Here is a 15,097-nt window from a genome sequence, read left to right as displayed (position 1 = left end):
TCCCAGATAGAATATGATGTATTTGTCATTATTTACAAAATTATATAATATAATAATATTGTATAATTATATAATATTATCTTATTTCCAATTGAAACATTTCAAATAGTAAAAACTTATGTACAAGCTTGTGCGTTGCTACACGTTACGCTATGCGTTATGCCTTAAGGATCATCTACAATAGGGATCCGTAACCATAAGCCTGGATCCTGATACGGACAACAGCGCTTTGACACCAAATGCTGATTGGCGAAAAACGAGTGATGGGGGTAAATTTTACCCTCACAATCGGCTTTTCACCAATTAGCGCTGTGTGTCAAAGCGCTGTTGCCCGTATGAGGATCCGGGCTAATGCTAGATTTACACTGCATCCGATTTGCGTCGTACGACGCTTCGCAACCAATCAGAAAACAGGATTCCGATGATACGAAGCAAAATCCATCGGAATCCTGTTGTCCGATTGGTTGCAGAACGTCGTACGACGCAAATCGGATGCAGTGTAAATCCAGCATAACGTAACCGTAATGGTATGTTTCCACTGAGCGCGTCACGCATCGCATTGTCCATCGCGTACGATGCGACGCGAAAGGGAGAAAGAGAGGGGTTGTGCACATATATAAACTTCACTCTTTCTCTCTTTCGCGTCGCGTCGTGACGCGATGGACGACGCGAAAGGTGACGCGCTCAGTGGAAACGTACCATTAACGTACCATTAGCCCGGATCCTCATACAGGAACAGCGCTTTGACACAGAGCGCTAATTGGTGAAAAGCCGGTTGTGGGGGTAAAATTTACCCCCATCATCCGTTTTTCACCAATCAGCGTTCGGTGTCAAAGCGCTGTTGCCCGTATGAGGATCCGGGCTTAGCTTGGAATTCTATAATATACGTGACGTAAAGTATAGTATGTTAGTGTGCTAACATCGTTGTAAGCGCGTTCTGAATACGGGCCCTTATCTACAATAGGTATTTTAAGTCTTAATAAGAAATTGACCAACTACAGTTGAATGCGAGGAGAATAATTGATTGTGATATATTCATCGGCGTAAATCGAGCCGTGTAAACGTAGTCATATTTAGAACCCAATAATACTCGATTAATATGATTTTTATTTAAAACTGTATAATATGTTTAGTGTTATTGTCCGAGTTTGATTATTAATAGTGAGATGGTAATAAATGTAGGAAAAAAAAATTGTAATTTTACGGCCATATACGTATAAGATAATATATTATAGCATTACAAATACTTATTTATGGAACATTTATATAATAAAAAATCATGAATTTAATAATGTATCATCCAAATATTTATATATGTAAATAATTTCAATTTTATATCAATTATCGATAATGTCACCGTCCTTCAATTATCTCTGGGCTCTTTTCTATTAGGTTACAAAAATTTGCCTAGGATCAACCGCGTCTTTTTTTAATAGTATCTCGTCGGCGCTTGTACTAATTATTAGTACGAAATTATTACAACCAATTACAACTCATACAAACACGTATATATGTACAACAATATTATATTTTTCTTTGTATAAACAGCTGAAGAATAACAATTTGAATAATTCTCGATCGTACTTTTTTTTTCAATACGTAATTTATTTTATATCGGATCGATAAATGAACTAAAGAAATATCGAACATTTATTAATAAAAAATCATGTGAAATTAAAAATAGAATAATTCGATCTTTAAGAAGCTTTTTGGTTATGATCACACACAATTTCTTTTTTATTATATGCTAAATTGAAAAAAGTATTATGAAGTGCAGAGAAAGTGCCAGAGTGACAATTTTTATTAATGTGTGAAAAGAATATTTTATAATATGCATATGGATGTTGAATAACACAGGCCTGCAAAATTGGAGGTGTTGAAAGTTGATTGGGATTTAACTACGTTTTCTTACGTAATTTTTCGCGCTGAATCCGAATCCGGCGGCAGAATTGCTCTATCACGTCAGGTTTTTGAGAAAAGTGAGGTTAAAGGTGTCAAAATTGACGTTTTTTTGGCATATTTGTGATTTTTTTGCTAGCGAAGTAAATTTTTTTTTCTACTTTCGTTTACGCCATCTGAAAGTGTTAACATTTATCTTCAAAATATATTTTTTTTAACGCCGTACGTTTTTTTTCACCGAGATAATCTCTGTGTAGTCACACAAAGAAAAACATTTTTGACACAAAATGTTTGTGTGATTACGCAGAGATTAACTATGTTTTCTTACGTAATTTTTCGCGCTGAATCCGAATCCGGCTGCAGAATTGCTCTATCACGTCGAGATTTCGAGAAATCTTAACCCAAAACAGCCAAATAAGCCATTTTCAGCCATATTTGAAATTCAATTAAAAATTGATAAAATTTTTGCCGTCTAATCCATCGATGGTATCATTTACTACTATACAGCCCCTTCAAAATCCATTTTGGACTGTCCCAAAGCGTCCAAAATTACGTAAGAAAACATATAGTTAATCTCTGCGTAATCACACAAACATTTTGTGTCAAAAATGTTTTTCTTTGTGTGACTACACAGAGATTATCTCGGTGAAAAAAAAAACGTATGGCGTTAAAAAAAATATATTTTGAAGATAAATGTTGACACTTTCAGATGGCGTAAACGAAAGTAGAAAAAAAAATTTACTTCGCCAGCAAAAAATCACAAATACGTCAAAAAACGTCAATTTTGACACCTTTAACCTCACTTTTCTCAAAAACCTGACGTGATAGAGCAATTCTGCCGCCGGATTCGGATTCAGCGCGAAAAATTACGTAAGAAAACATAGTTAAATCCCAATCAACAAAACCATGCAGGCCTGTGTAATGTAATCGATAACTATAAAATATCGCAGCACTTTTCATAAAATTTCAGTATTATATTGCACGTTATTATTTTCTCTGAACTGATATAATTTTAATGTCCCTTCTTTACATGCTTTATCGTATTAAATCGCGTAACCTTCCTTCTAATTGTTGTCTTTGTCACGTTTATTGCGTGCTCTCTCTCTCTCTCTCTCTCTCTCTCTCTCTCCCTCCCCCCCCCCCTCCCTCTCCCTCTCCCTCTTCCTCTCCCTCTCCCTCCCCTCTCTCTCTCTCACTCTCACTCTAATTCGAGAATACGTCAGAACAGCAACTATACTATATTGCTGCTGCTAAAGTGCTGGCTGCTGCATGATTTCAGCAGACAGCTTTCAATAGTTTTAGTATCGTGGCAACTTGTGGTAGCTACTGACAACTTTGCTGTGTGACCAAGTACGTGTGACAAATACATAGTGTCGCGTAGAAACAAAAGCAGGTAATTAGCGATGACTAATAATTCCTTTTCATTCTTTCGCACAAAGTTCTATGAAAAATGTCTATTAGTGTTCATTTATTGTATGTGTGTGTATATTCTCAAACTGCATAGACCTCCAAGGAACGTCCTAAAAACATCCTGAAACCGTCCCTATATCCTCTAAACGGTTTTAGGACGTCTACTTATTGTTAAAGTGTGTTGTGTGGATCTATAGAAAATCCTCTTTCACTCACTCACTCATTCACTCAAGAAGATTACATAGCGATATAGAGTACTTTCCATTTAGTAATACAAGTCGACACAAAACATCAATTTATCCTTCTTGAAATTCAAAAGGTAACAAAGATAGAACATCATCTGTGTTGATTTATGTCATCAAATGAGAAGCACTCGTGGTCAAATATATTTCAGAATAACTTTAATTTTAATCAGAATATAACATTTTCGTTTTTAATAACAATGGATCAATAATCCTTACGTTACATACGTATCATACGTACAGTTTGTGTTATAATTGAGTGTTCAGTGATGTTAAAATGTTATCATAAACAAAATTACTATAGAATGCAACTTGACATTTTCCATGCAATTTTTCCTAGCTTTTCGCAGGAAACTTCTGTGATCCGTTCAAAATCTAATTCTTTTATATTCAGTATTGGAAGTATGAGTTTTTCATGTAGAAACACATGGTGTTCTGCCTTTTTTTTTTAATTAATATTTATTTTTAATTTCTCGCGATTCTTTTAGCGATACGAATAAAAAGATGGTTACGAACTGTACATGTATAGTGACTGTACGTATATGAATCTCCCTCCTTCTCTCGGATGATATTGCGTCGTGTCGATCCAAGGATAGCAGCAGTATGAAAATACCATGAAGTGCCACGTTCTGGATTGCCATAAATTAAATCTCTGTGCTCTGCATACAAAAATCATTGACTCGACTAAAATCTATTGTCTTTGTAATATTTATAAAACAAATGGCGAGCTGTATAAAATATAGACGATGCGACTTAATCTCGCTCTCCTTAAAATATCCTAATAGAAATATTTAATCATCTCTACTATATAATTGACACTCAAAAATTTTTCTTAAATAATTTTTAAAGAGCACTTTAAAAACTATAAAAAATTTTGATAAAGGATTGGCTAAATATATTAGCGGCTTCTTCTTCTTCTTCTATCTTTCTTCGATAACTTTCCAGTGAACACAAAGTTACATGTAACGTACCTGTTAATTGTAATTTCCCACACGTGTTGTATTACAATTATATTGTTGAGTGGGAAATTACAACTAACAGGTATATTACATGTAATTTGTATTTACTGGGTTATTATAAGCATTTTATCTTGTATCTTTATGAAACCTATTTGTTTTCAGAATGTTTTCGCGCGCTATGTTTAATTTTTTTTCTGGGGCGTTGTTAATAATTGCCCTTATTCCGGATGCGGCATCTTATAACAGTGAGTAAATAACAATAATTAAATCTCTTAGCGATTAAATTTATTACAATATGTAATATATTGAGAAAGAAAGAGAAAAAATATGTTTTCATTTTCTTATTTTTCAGAATATGGAAGAACTTGTAAGGACATTGGCTGCCGTACTGATGAAACATGTGTAATGGCCGAGGATCCTTGTACCGGCTATACAGATAAATGCGGACGATATCCGACTTGCCGGAGGACAAGTGGTAAGGAACGACTTAATAGCTAATTTATCTCAACAATTTCAACAATTGATCTTATAAATCAAGAATATATATGTACATCACACGTGTCATACGATAATATTACGTATGTACGCATGCACGCATATATTATTTTTCTAATTTCAAAAGATAAAGGTAAAATTATTACACTTTATTGCTTTAGTATATCGATGTTAATATCGAAATGTTTACACTAGAGTGTGTATTTATATTGTATCTTAATAATTTAAAAAAAAATTTTACAGATGTAAGTTGTACTAGTATGGTTTGCGGAGAGAATGAATACTGTAAGAGCGAAAATGGTGCGCCGAGATGTGTAAGAAAGCCTACAGGATTAGGTAAGTGATTGCAATTTTATATTTAATTGGCATTCAATATTCGACACATTGCGAGCATGAAAACGTAAAAATGATAACTATGCATGAATAAAAAGCATGCTGAAACTAAGTAAAATAAATTATTTGGGATTATGGAATTTAAAATTTTTCACGCTTATGAGCAAAATAAATCTTCATTATGAGTCTCATGTATTTCATAGCATGTATGGGATTGGAATGAGGAAGGCGTGATTTCTTCAAAAAGACAAAGCGAAAAAATGTCTACTTAATCCTCTCTATTTATTGCGCAATCATGGACCTCATAATTCTACATTAAAACGTACATATATTTTTTTTATTTTAATTGTTAATTGTGAGTTAACAAGTGAGATTCCCGTACAAAAACAATATTTATTGTTAACATATTATTCAATGTAACATACTATATAGCATATTACTATCAAGTATTATTATAATGTATATTATATACATATATATTATATACATATATGTATTATGTATATTCTATTATTATAGTTAATTTATTATTTCTTGTAAATTTATATAGCCCACGTGTATTCACACATATAAAATTTTCAACGATGCACACAAGTAAAATATTTCAGTTTTAATAGAATATTTTGATAAACATAAACACTACTTTTTTTACTGAATACGAAAAAATGTACATACATATATATTTTTTTACGTCAAATCATATAAGATCTAATGATGTCTTATTACCTAAAAGTCTTTACACGTATATTGACGTGTTTATTGTCTGGATATAAACTTATTATACAAAGCAATATATTGTTTCATTTTTTTCTTTTAATTTAAACATAAATATATAAAATTGTTCTTAGAAATTCCTTAATAATTTGCTCCGCTGAAAGAGATATTTTATTCTTAGTATTTTCTAAATTTAATATTTCTTTTTTGAACGAAGAAACTTTCTGATACGTCATCCTTGTTTAATCCAAACTTGAACAAAAGAAATAATAAATAATCTCTGAATATTTAATATAGCAATAAAATTTTATTGCAACTCGTTATCATCTTGCAATGTTTCGTATAATTTAATATTCCATTTGTGTGTTTGCCAAAAATACGCACAGTACGAAGTGAGTGAGCGTCCTTACAGGCTACGAATCAGCTGGCGTGTCTTACGTGAACGGCGAGCGAATAAACAGTGGAAATAACGCAAATCCATATGCGAATGCCAATGCTCCACCAATGCCAGCAATACCACCATATCCATCTAGTGATAGCGAACATCATCGTTCTTCTTCTGGAAGCAACTTAGGATATCCACCATATCCCAGTAATACCGGTACCTCTGGACATGGATACCCACCGTACCCACAATCGACTAACCAAGCTGGTCGTCAGGACTTGGGATATCCGCCGTATCCAACGCAAAACAGAATGCCTACACCAGGACAATCAGCTTATCCGGGTTATCCGCAAAACTCTGGATATCCTCAAGCTCCAGTAAATTCACAGTATCCAGGATACCAAAATTATCCCTATCAAAATTATCCGAATCAACGTGGATATAACTACAACTCAAATTCGATGTATGGAAGAAGGAATGCTGCATCAGTCGAAGCAGTTGCCTCCATGATGCTTGTTGGATTTTCTGGATTATTCCTCCTTGTCATGATACGGTGGTGATCCAGCTAAAAGTGTCATGTTTTATCTGCGTCATGATTATTGTTTTGCTATTCTTTATCTTAATTACAGCATAGTCCATGACTATTTATTAAGGAAAGTATTTTGCAGGAAGTGTTATACAAAAATTCTTGTACAGATATTTTATAATATAAATCAAACGCGAATGATATTTTTAAAATATAATATTTTATAATATTTTTTCTTATATATATATATATATATTTATATATTTATATATAACTTTATCGTTATATATATTTGAAATTACATATAACATGTTAATTATACATAGCACATTAATTATATATAACATGATAAAAGCGCATATATTGACTGTAAGTATCCAGACGACTAAAATCAGGTCATAAGACGTTTTTTGCGTTTAAAAGATGACTTAAAGACGTCGTATGTCATAATTTTAGACTTGTGTTGTTTGGGTAATTTTACAGTGTTTTGGAGAAAACAAATTTTATTCTCTAATTCAATGATTTTCTTAATTTATGAGGAAGAAAATTCACTTTCGTCGATATCATTTATCCTAATCCATTACATTAGTAATTAGGAGTTTACGATTTTATAAAAATATTCTAATTTTTTCCGCATAATTATATATTTATATGCATGTATGTGTGCGTGTACGTTTATAATTTAGAAATGCTTTTAAATTGTAAAGTTTTCAATGAGCTACGCGTCATTTCTTTATATTTTCATAATTTGGACGATTTATAAAACGTTTCATGAGCAATTCTTATTCAATATGGGTAATAGGTATTTTATAAATGAATGGGTTATCAGCTTGAACTTTGACACATGTTATCTCTTCATACGCCATATAACGTATAAGCAAATTTAAATGAACTATTACTGCGTCTTACTGATATTATTTTTTTTATTTCTTTTGATTTAAACTTAATGATATCAGTAAAAACATGGTGGAAGTAATACTTCTACCAAGAGTAAAAAAGCACATTACATTTATTATAATCATTGTAGATACGAGAGAGCACAACTATTTATTTTACACGCATAAATTCCTTTATATGTACAATTTATTTGTAGCAAAAGATAAATAAAAAAATAATGCTGCAAATGTAGACATAGCATATAGAAATTGTATTTATTATAATTGGCTGTTAATTTTATCATTCTTCTCGCGTATAAAAATTATATTAAGAGAAAACTATCAAAGATTAAAAATAATATACAATATTTTATGTATTATATCATTTTATATTGCAAGAATGAAGAAACAGCCATAATATACAGCAATAACTGATAAAAATTTGATCTTGATTTTCGTATTGGTTTTTTTTTTTCATTATATATGATTTAACAGCATTACCTGTGGGACTAAACCAAGTGTCGCATCGATCGACAACAAGAACGCCATTGCCGCCGCCTAGATCTTCATCGTATGGAGGAAGATTTAGTGGTCACTCCGGTTCCAGAAATACCGTAGGTGATGGCTCCATTTTCAATCGTTTATTCGGCAACGACCGTCATCCTCGACCGACCAGCTCTGTCAGAAGCACTACGCAAACAAATGGAAACTATTACAATACTCACACTCACGTGGATAATTATGGAAACAGAATTTGGACATTTTCTGGTTAAAAATTTATTTACATGTTTCATTTACTTTTAATTTCGAAATGTTAATGTAAAGTGTCAATATTGATGTTTATATCATTTTAAATATATAGCACTAAATTATATTTCTTTGGTCTGTAGAGTAATAAATACAATGTAATATTAATTACTCATAATAATTGGAATAAACTTCATTTATAAAAATTATAAATTTTTGAATAATATACAGTTTTAGATATGCAATAGTAAAAAAATCGTAAAATCGTCAAACTGCTTTATTAAATTAATATTATATAAAAAAATTGTGCGGTTAACATAATTGATCAAAGATATAATAATAATTCATCAAAAGATATAATTCTTCTTTTAATTCAGAGAGTTTGAAAAATTCTTTCTTATTTTTTAATTTTTAATATCCAGTAATTTTTTCCAATAAAATCTAAATGATTTTCATTTAATGCTTTGAGAAATCAAGTAAGGCATCTTTGCTTTAATTTAGTATAATGAATGATATGCACGCATACAAATACGAATTTGACTTTGCGCTATGCACATGTATATGACAGTTGTTATATGTCCACATCTTTATCTCTTCAAAATGTTTAGCAATATAATTCAGTTTATAACACTTGTGAAAAATAATTCAAATATGATTTTATCTCATCTCTTCTATTTAAAATATCTTGTAGACATTGCAATGCGTGCTGTAGTGCAAGCCTTATCTGCATGTGTGCACGGTAAATGTTAATCCAACAACAATTGATGATGCTTTTTGATAAAAATAGATTATACATATTTCATCTTTATACCCTTGAGTATTTTTTATAACTTGCATTGTTACTGTATGCAGAGAATGAAATGAGGACACGAACAATTCCAAAACGACAAACTAGTTATCCAACAGCAACCGAAACACACGGCTCTTCAGATACTCCTAAAAATTCAGACGACCAATCGTATCCTGCTAGATCTTCTGGTTACCCATCCAGTTCAGGATATCCTGGTAGCAGTTATCCAAATTCCGGATCTTTGAGAACTTCTGATTCATCAAATCAACCGCGATCTGGTTATCCATCCAGTCAATCATCCGGTTATCCAAACAGCGGTTCTGGTTATCCATCCAGCGGATCGTCCGGTTATCCGACAGGTGGATCATCCGGTTATCCGACCGGTGGATCATCCAGTTATCCGACTAGTGGATCATCCGGTTATCCGTCCAGTGGATCATCCGGTTATCCGTCCAGTGGATCATCCGGTTATCCATCTAGCCGGTCTAACGGATCACCCAGCCATTCTAACAGTGGATTATCCGGATCTCCGTCCAGTCAGTTTGGTTATCCGTCCAGTGGATCCTCTGGCTATCCTTCGAGTGGCTCATCCAATTATCCATCTAGAGATAGTTCCGGTTATCCAACAGGATCTGCATATCCAAGTAGAAATAGCGGTTCTTCAGGATATCCAGATAATTCTAGAAATTTTAATAGCGAGGAGACTGTTAGACGAACTGGCGCTAGCGCTGTAAATGCTGGCTATCCGAGCAATCTACGCACATCCATATATCCAGAAGGAAATCCGCCATACCGTGGTAACTATCCGACTCAAAATGCAGGATATCCGTACAATAACCAACGTTCTCCATATCCTAATCAAGGATATTCAAATGGGTATCCACAAAATTATCCGCAAGCAGGATATTACCCCGAAGGACATTATCAAGGTCAGAATTATATGACTACTACCAACCGTCCTGGTATTCGAGATCAATTGACAAATTTTGCCCGAAATATGGCAGAAAAGGTGCTGACGCAAACGATACTAGATCGCATCACAGGCAGACATCAATAAAATAACAGTACTAGCATTTTTGCACTCTATAAAATCTGAGTCAAAATGTCTGAAAATATTAGTTACATGTATAGAAAATAGCACTTTCTAAAATTTCTTTCTCCCTCTAAAGAAATATTGTTAATATAATTTAATAATTTTATGCATTAAATATTTTAGCAAAAATCTAGTCTTAAGTTAACTTTCAGGAAGCAGATATTTCAGTGGAAAAGTTATCGGCATACACAGGTTTATATACGTATAAATTTTATACATTAAAAATTTTTTTTAATTTTCTTATGTTATACATATATAAAAATTTTATATAGATATTAAATTCTTTTAAAATATTATATCGTTTATAATTTGGATTTTAACGTGATTAACTTATGGTTATAAATGGAGTAATTCAGGATGTCTTTTATATATCACAGATATATTTTTTGCAAATTAGGAATATATATATATATATATATATATATGCGCGTTAAACCTGCTTTTAAAGCTTTCTTGTACAATCAAATAATTTTAAAAATTTGTAAAAATAAATCTTGATAATAAAGAAATAACAAAATACATTTATTATTATCTAAAAATTTTAAATTATTTCTTATCCTTTTAACTTTGCACATATATAATGTGATAAAGTAATAAAAATATACAAGATTTATAATTCATCTCTTTCTTGGAAAAACTCTATTTTCCTCACACTTCCAAGAAATAGTGGTACTCTGCTTGGTTTATGTTCAATTGCAAACATGAACGGACGATCCACCATGAATTCCATTGGTGAAGTTGCCATCCTTTTCAGTCTCATTCCCACAACTGTAACAAAGTTCCTTATTCTAACAAAAATTCATCTAATTTTTTATCATTCATAAAGACACAAATTACCTGTCGCAGCAGCAGCTTCCGAACCTTCTTCATTAATTTCTATGAAAATTTTTTGTAATGCATGACTTACTTTCAGAGGAATGTTTGAGAGCTGTGTAAAATCCGCATCATCCTCAAAGATTGTATTTAGACCAATCTACAAGCATGTATTTTCATGTACTAGCTGTTTAAAACGTATTTCATTAATTTCATATTGCTTACCTTACGTAAAGTGTCTTTCAAATCTATAGTAATTTCAAACTTAAATTTAGGTAAATATAGTGCAACCTCGCCGATAGACCTAGGTTCATTTGCCAATGTTGTCCAGTTAAAATTATTTTCTAAAACTTGCAATTCAATCTCTCTATCTGGCAATAATATTATCATTACAATGTCTTGATTCTGTAAAATTGTACTTTAAATTAATTTTATTTTTGTAAGTCTTTTTTATAGGTTAATCACATATATATATCAAGGTAATCACTAACCAAGTATGGAATTTCAATAAATGTCGTATTCCAAATAGGTATTTTGCCATAAGCATACTTTAATGTTTTAAACATTGTCGGAACAAGATTCGTTTCTGTTTTGGAAATATAAAATTTGCGCTTTACTGTATTCATTTCATCAAACTTGTGTAGCCATTTATTCTTAAAATAAATAGCATTTATCAACATAATTCTTGTATCTTCATCAATATCATCTATTCAAAATAATTTAATTAATAAAAATGTTTAGTATGTAGTGTGTTAATCTATATTGAATTATTATCATTATCGTGTAACATACTAGAAGAAATTATGTCAAATATCTTATTATTTGTTGCTTTTTGAACCCATGAATTAATAGTTTTTACAACAAGCTCGTTATTTCTGAAGTTCAACCTTGAAATTGAAGACTGAAATATATTTGTGCATGTCGCTAAAAATTCAGCCATTAAATCAAATCCATCTTGAATATATATTTTATTTGCTATATGCAATTCAATGTTTTCAATGCCCTAAAATATATTTAAATGTATACATGATTCTCTGAGAATTAATTATAAGTATTATGTTCTCTTAACCTTACTTTCAACAAGATAATCAGAGTTTTTAATTTATTATTTGCAGAAACTATATTGTCATAATGAAGAACAGATTTCAATTCGTTCAATGTAGATCCTCCAGCACCATTAGAAAGTAAAGATAATATCATATGCAAACTTAAAGGAGAAATTATAACGTTGCTGTCAGTGTTGGTTGTTAAACTCTGAAATGACAAATTATAAACTAGAAAACTCTTGTATATGCAGTTTATATAAAATATAAAAATATAGTGATTATATACCTTGTATAACGGAATCATAAAATTGTTACATGCTGTAGATAAGGTTTTAATATCATTTTGTTGTTCACCTGACATGTTTTGATAAGACGATGCTAGTGCACTACCAATAACGATCGCAAATAAAACTATAAAAAAAAAGTTGATTATAAAGTTGGGCTGCTGTTTTCAATAATTCTAAGAATTTTGATTGAAACATATATTAGGTGGGAATTTATCAATATTGATCACACACCATTCCATGTCCACGTAAACATTCCGCCATGACTGCGCTTGCCGCTTGGTCAAAATACTATCGTGAGGCGTGAAAGGCGTGAAATATAGGGTGCGTTCCGTTTCTCGCATGATGCGCATAATGCATCGTTTATCCTTGTTGCTCACCAAATGTTAAACAAGGACAATGGATGCATCATGCACATCATGCGCGATACGGAACGCACCTATTCTTTCTCATACACACGACAAGGCGCGCGCGCGCACACACACACACCACACACCACACACACACACACACACACACACACACATTCTCTCTCTCGTAAGTAAATATATTTCGAGTAAACAATTCAGAGAATGATTAACTCGATATGTTAATTATTAAACGCATTTTTATTTTTTTTTCAAGTGCCATACTGCCATTGACTGGCATTGACTAATAATAATTTTTAAATGACTAGGTGAAATCTTTCTAAAGTTTAAAAATTTGAAAATTTCGATAAAAAAATAGACGTACGTATTGTAACGTTTATATATATAATTCAATTTTAATCGAGAGTTTTCTTCTCTAGAATAAGTTAAGTTAGATGCTATTTGTGTTGAACCTGCGTCAGCTGTTAATTTTACAATGAATCAGTACTGTCAGTAGTCTACGGTAGTTCTAATCAGTCCTAATGGGCCTTCTACAATAAGCCGCAAGTCAGAAGTTCTAAGCGATCTTAAGTCATAATCGGTGAAGTTGGCCAATAGCTAACTTGAACGACTTGGTTAAGACTGGTTAAGACTTCTGACGTTCTGACTTGCGGCTTATTGTAGAAGGCCTATTAGTCATGAATCAGAAGTCAGAAGCTAAATATTGACCAATCACAATCGTCAATTTTTAACTTCTGACTTCTGATTTATGACTAATGACTTATTGTAGAAGGCCTATAAGTCTTATCGATAAATCGATGAAGTTGGCCAACAGTCAAATTTTGTACGATCAAATTCGACTTTATTCCTTCACATTAGTCGAACTACACAGGCTACGTTCCAAAACTTCCCCTCTGAGGAAAATTTTACTCGAAATATATAGTACACGTAATGTATATATATGTATATATACTATAGCATATAAAGTAAAATCTTCCTCGGAGAGGAAGTTTTGGAACGTAGCCCAGGGTGCTTTCCATTTGATAACACACGTCGACATAAGCGTCATTCTATCCTTCTTGACATTCAGAGAGTGACAAAGATAAAACGATACTTGTGTTAACTTGTGTCATCACCGAATAGAAAGCATCCAATATTAACATACTTGTAGATGCGAAAAATCATAGTCATCACTGACTAAAATTTCCGACTACCGACTCATTGATAGAATCAGCTTTAAAGGAAACTATAATATCTTACGGGACAGGTAATTTTAAACCAATAATATTAGTTTTTAATTTTCAGAGAATCTCCGTTCACGTTTCACGCATGATGCATCATTTATCCTTGTTTAACATTTGGTGAATAACAAGGATAAATAATGCAACATGCGCATCATGCGAGAAACGGAACGCAGTTCTTGTCTTTTATTTCCCTTCTGTTCCGCCTTGTTATGAGAAAAATTCTACTTTCCTAAGGCGATGAAGTTTATACAATCAATAAAAATATAATTCAGCAAACTTTTTAATAATATATAACAATGAATTAATATATTAAAATAACACAATAATCCTTTAAATACACAAAAAGTAATGTATATTTGTGTCGTCTGCAAGTTAGGCAAAAAAATTGTATGAATATGTTTGGTAAAATTGTAGGGTAAGAGAGAAGTAACTGTAAATTTTTATATAATGCATATGCATGTAATAATTAATACGCGCTTATTATACATATAGATTTTCTTTCTCTTGTATATGTATATCTCCGTTCGTAAGGTAAACTTGCGGGTAAAAGGATCGTTTAAAGTACAAAAAGCATAATGTATGTAATTTCTGTTATCTTTAATAAGTAATGCTTCCGTATGGCGGAAAAGATATATCAAAATATAGCATTACTTATTAAAGATAAAAATTAAAGTATTTTTAAATTAAGTGATTTTTGCATTTTAAAAATGACCGCATTTTACTCAAGTTTACATTATATACAGAAAAAAAATAATAAAAAGAAAAATTTAAAAATAATTAGGAGGATAATTAATTTCGCATTTTTTTAAACAAAAAAACAAAATTTGTGAAAATGAGAAAAAACTGCCTATATATATATATATATATATATATATATATATATATACACACAAAA

At 31.7% G+C, this 15,097-nt stretch overlaps 2 protein-coding genes across 6 annotated transcripts in view; one reads left to right on the top strand and one right to left on the bottom strand.

Moving 5' to 3' along the window:
- Positions 1 to 3,108: 3,108 nt before the first annotated feature.
- LOC108769656 (prisilkin-39-like) lies at positions 3,109 to 10,434 on the top strand. 3 transcript variants are annotated; one of them, XM_018520761.1, is made up of 7 exons: positions 3,112 to 3,292; positions 4,673 to 4,755; positions 4,863 to 4,985; positions 5,249 to 5,341; positions 8,334 to 8,606; positions 9,438 to 9,895; positions 9,941 to 10,434. In XM_018520761.1, exons 2-7 carry the CDS (start codon positions 4,674 to 4,676, stop codon positions 10,430 to 10,432), a joined length of 1,521 nt encoding a protein of 506 aa, XP_018376263.1. In that variant the 5' UTR covers positions 3,112 to 3,292; position 4,673; the 3' UTR covers positions 10,433 to 10,434. The 3 variants fall into 3 exon arrangements, with proteins under 3 accessions (XP_018376264.1, XP_018376262.1, XP_018376263.1); XM_018520760.1 differs by having other exon boundaries at positions 3,111 to 3,292; positions 9,438 to 10,434; XM_018520762.1 differs by lacking the exon at positions 8,334 to 8,606 and having other exon boundaries at positions 3,109 to 3,292; positions 9,438 to 10,434.
- Positions 10,435 to 11,046: 612 nt separating this feature from the next.
- The window catches only part of LOC108769652 (antichymotrypsin-2), a 4,423-nt gene continuing 372 nt past the window's right edge, over positions 11,047 to 15,097 (bottom strand). The window contains exons 1-9 of one of the 3 annotated variants that reach the window (XM_018520747.1): positions 13,051 to 13,071; positions 12,846 to 12,902; positions 12,614 to 12,738; positions 12,356 to 12,535; positions 12,074 to 12,284; positions 11,773 to 11,987; positions 11,507 to 11,686; positions 11,306 to 11,441; positions 11,047 to 11,236 (exon numbers count right to left, since the gene is read on the bottom strand). In XM_018520747.1, the coding sequence (XP_018376249.1) occupies positions 11,079 to 11,236; positions 11,306 to 11,441; positions 11,507 to 11,686; positions 11,773 to 11,987; positions 12,074 to 12,284; positions 12,356 to 12,535; positions 12,614 to 12,738; positions 12,846 to 12,867 (1,227 nt within the window). In that variant the 5' untranslated portion in view covers positions 12,868 to 12,902; positions 13,051 to 13,071 and the 3' untranslated portion in view covers positions 11,047 to 11,078. Of the gene's footprint in view, positions 11,237 to 11,305; positions 11,442 to 11,506; positions 11,687 to 11,772; positions 11,988 to 12,073; positions 12,285 to 12,355; positions 12,536 to 12,613; positions 12,745 to 12,845; positions 12,903 to 13,050; positions 13,072 to 15,097 lie in introns of those variants that run through there. The other 2 variants (XM_018520748.1, XM_018520749.1) reach the window with 2 other exon arrangements.

This window comes from Trachymyrmex cornetzi, unplaced genomic scaffold (assembly GCF_001594075.2).
Source record: "Trachymyrmex cornetzi isolate Tcor2-1 unplaced genomic scaffold, Tcor1.1 scaffold922, whole genome shotgun sequence".
In the NCBI taxonomy this organism is placed as follows: domain Eukaryota; kingdom Metazoa; phylum Arthropoda; class Insecta; order Hymenoptera; family Formicidae; genus Trachymyrmex; species Trachymyrmex cornetzi.
Note: the sequence above shows the minus strand (reverse complement) of the source record. Positions and strands in the feature narration are given on the sequence as shown.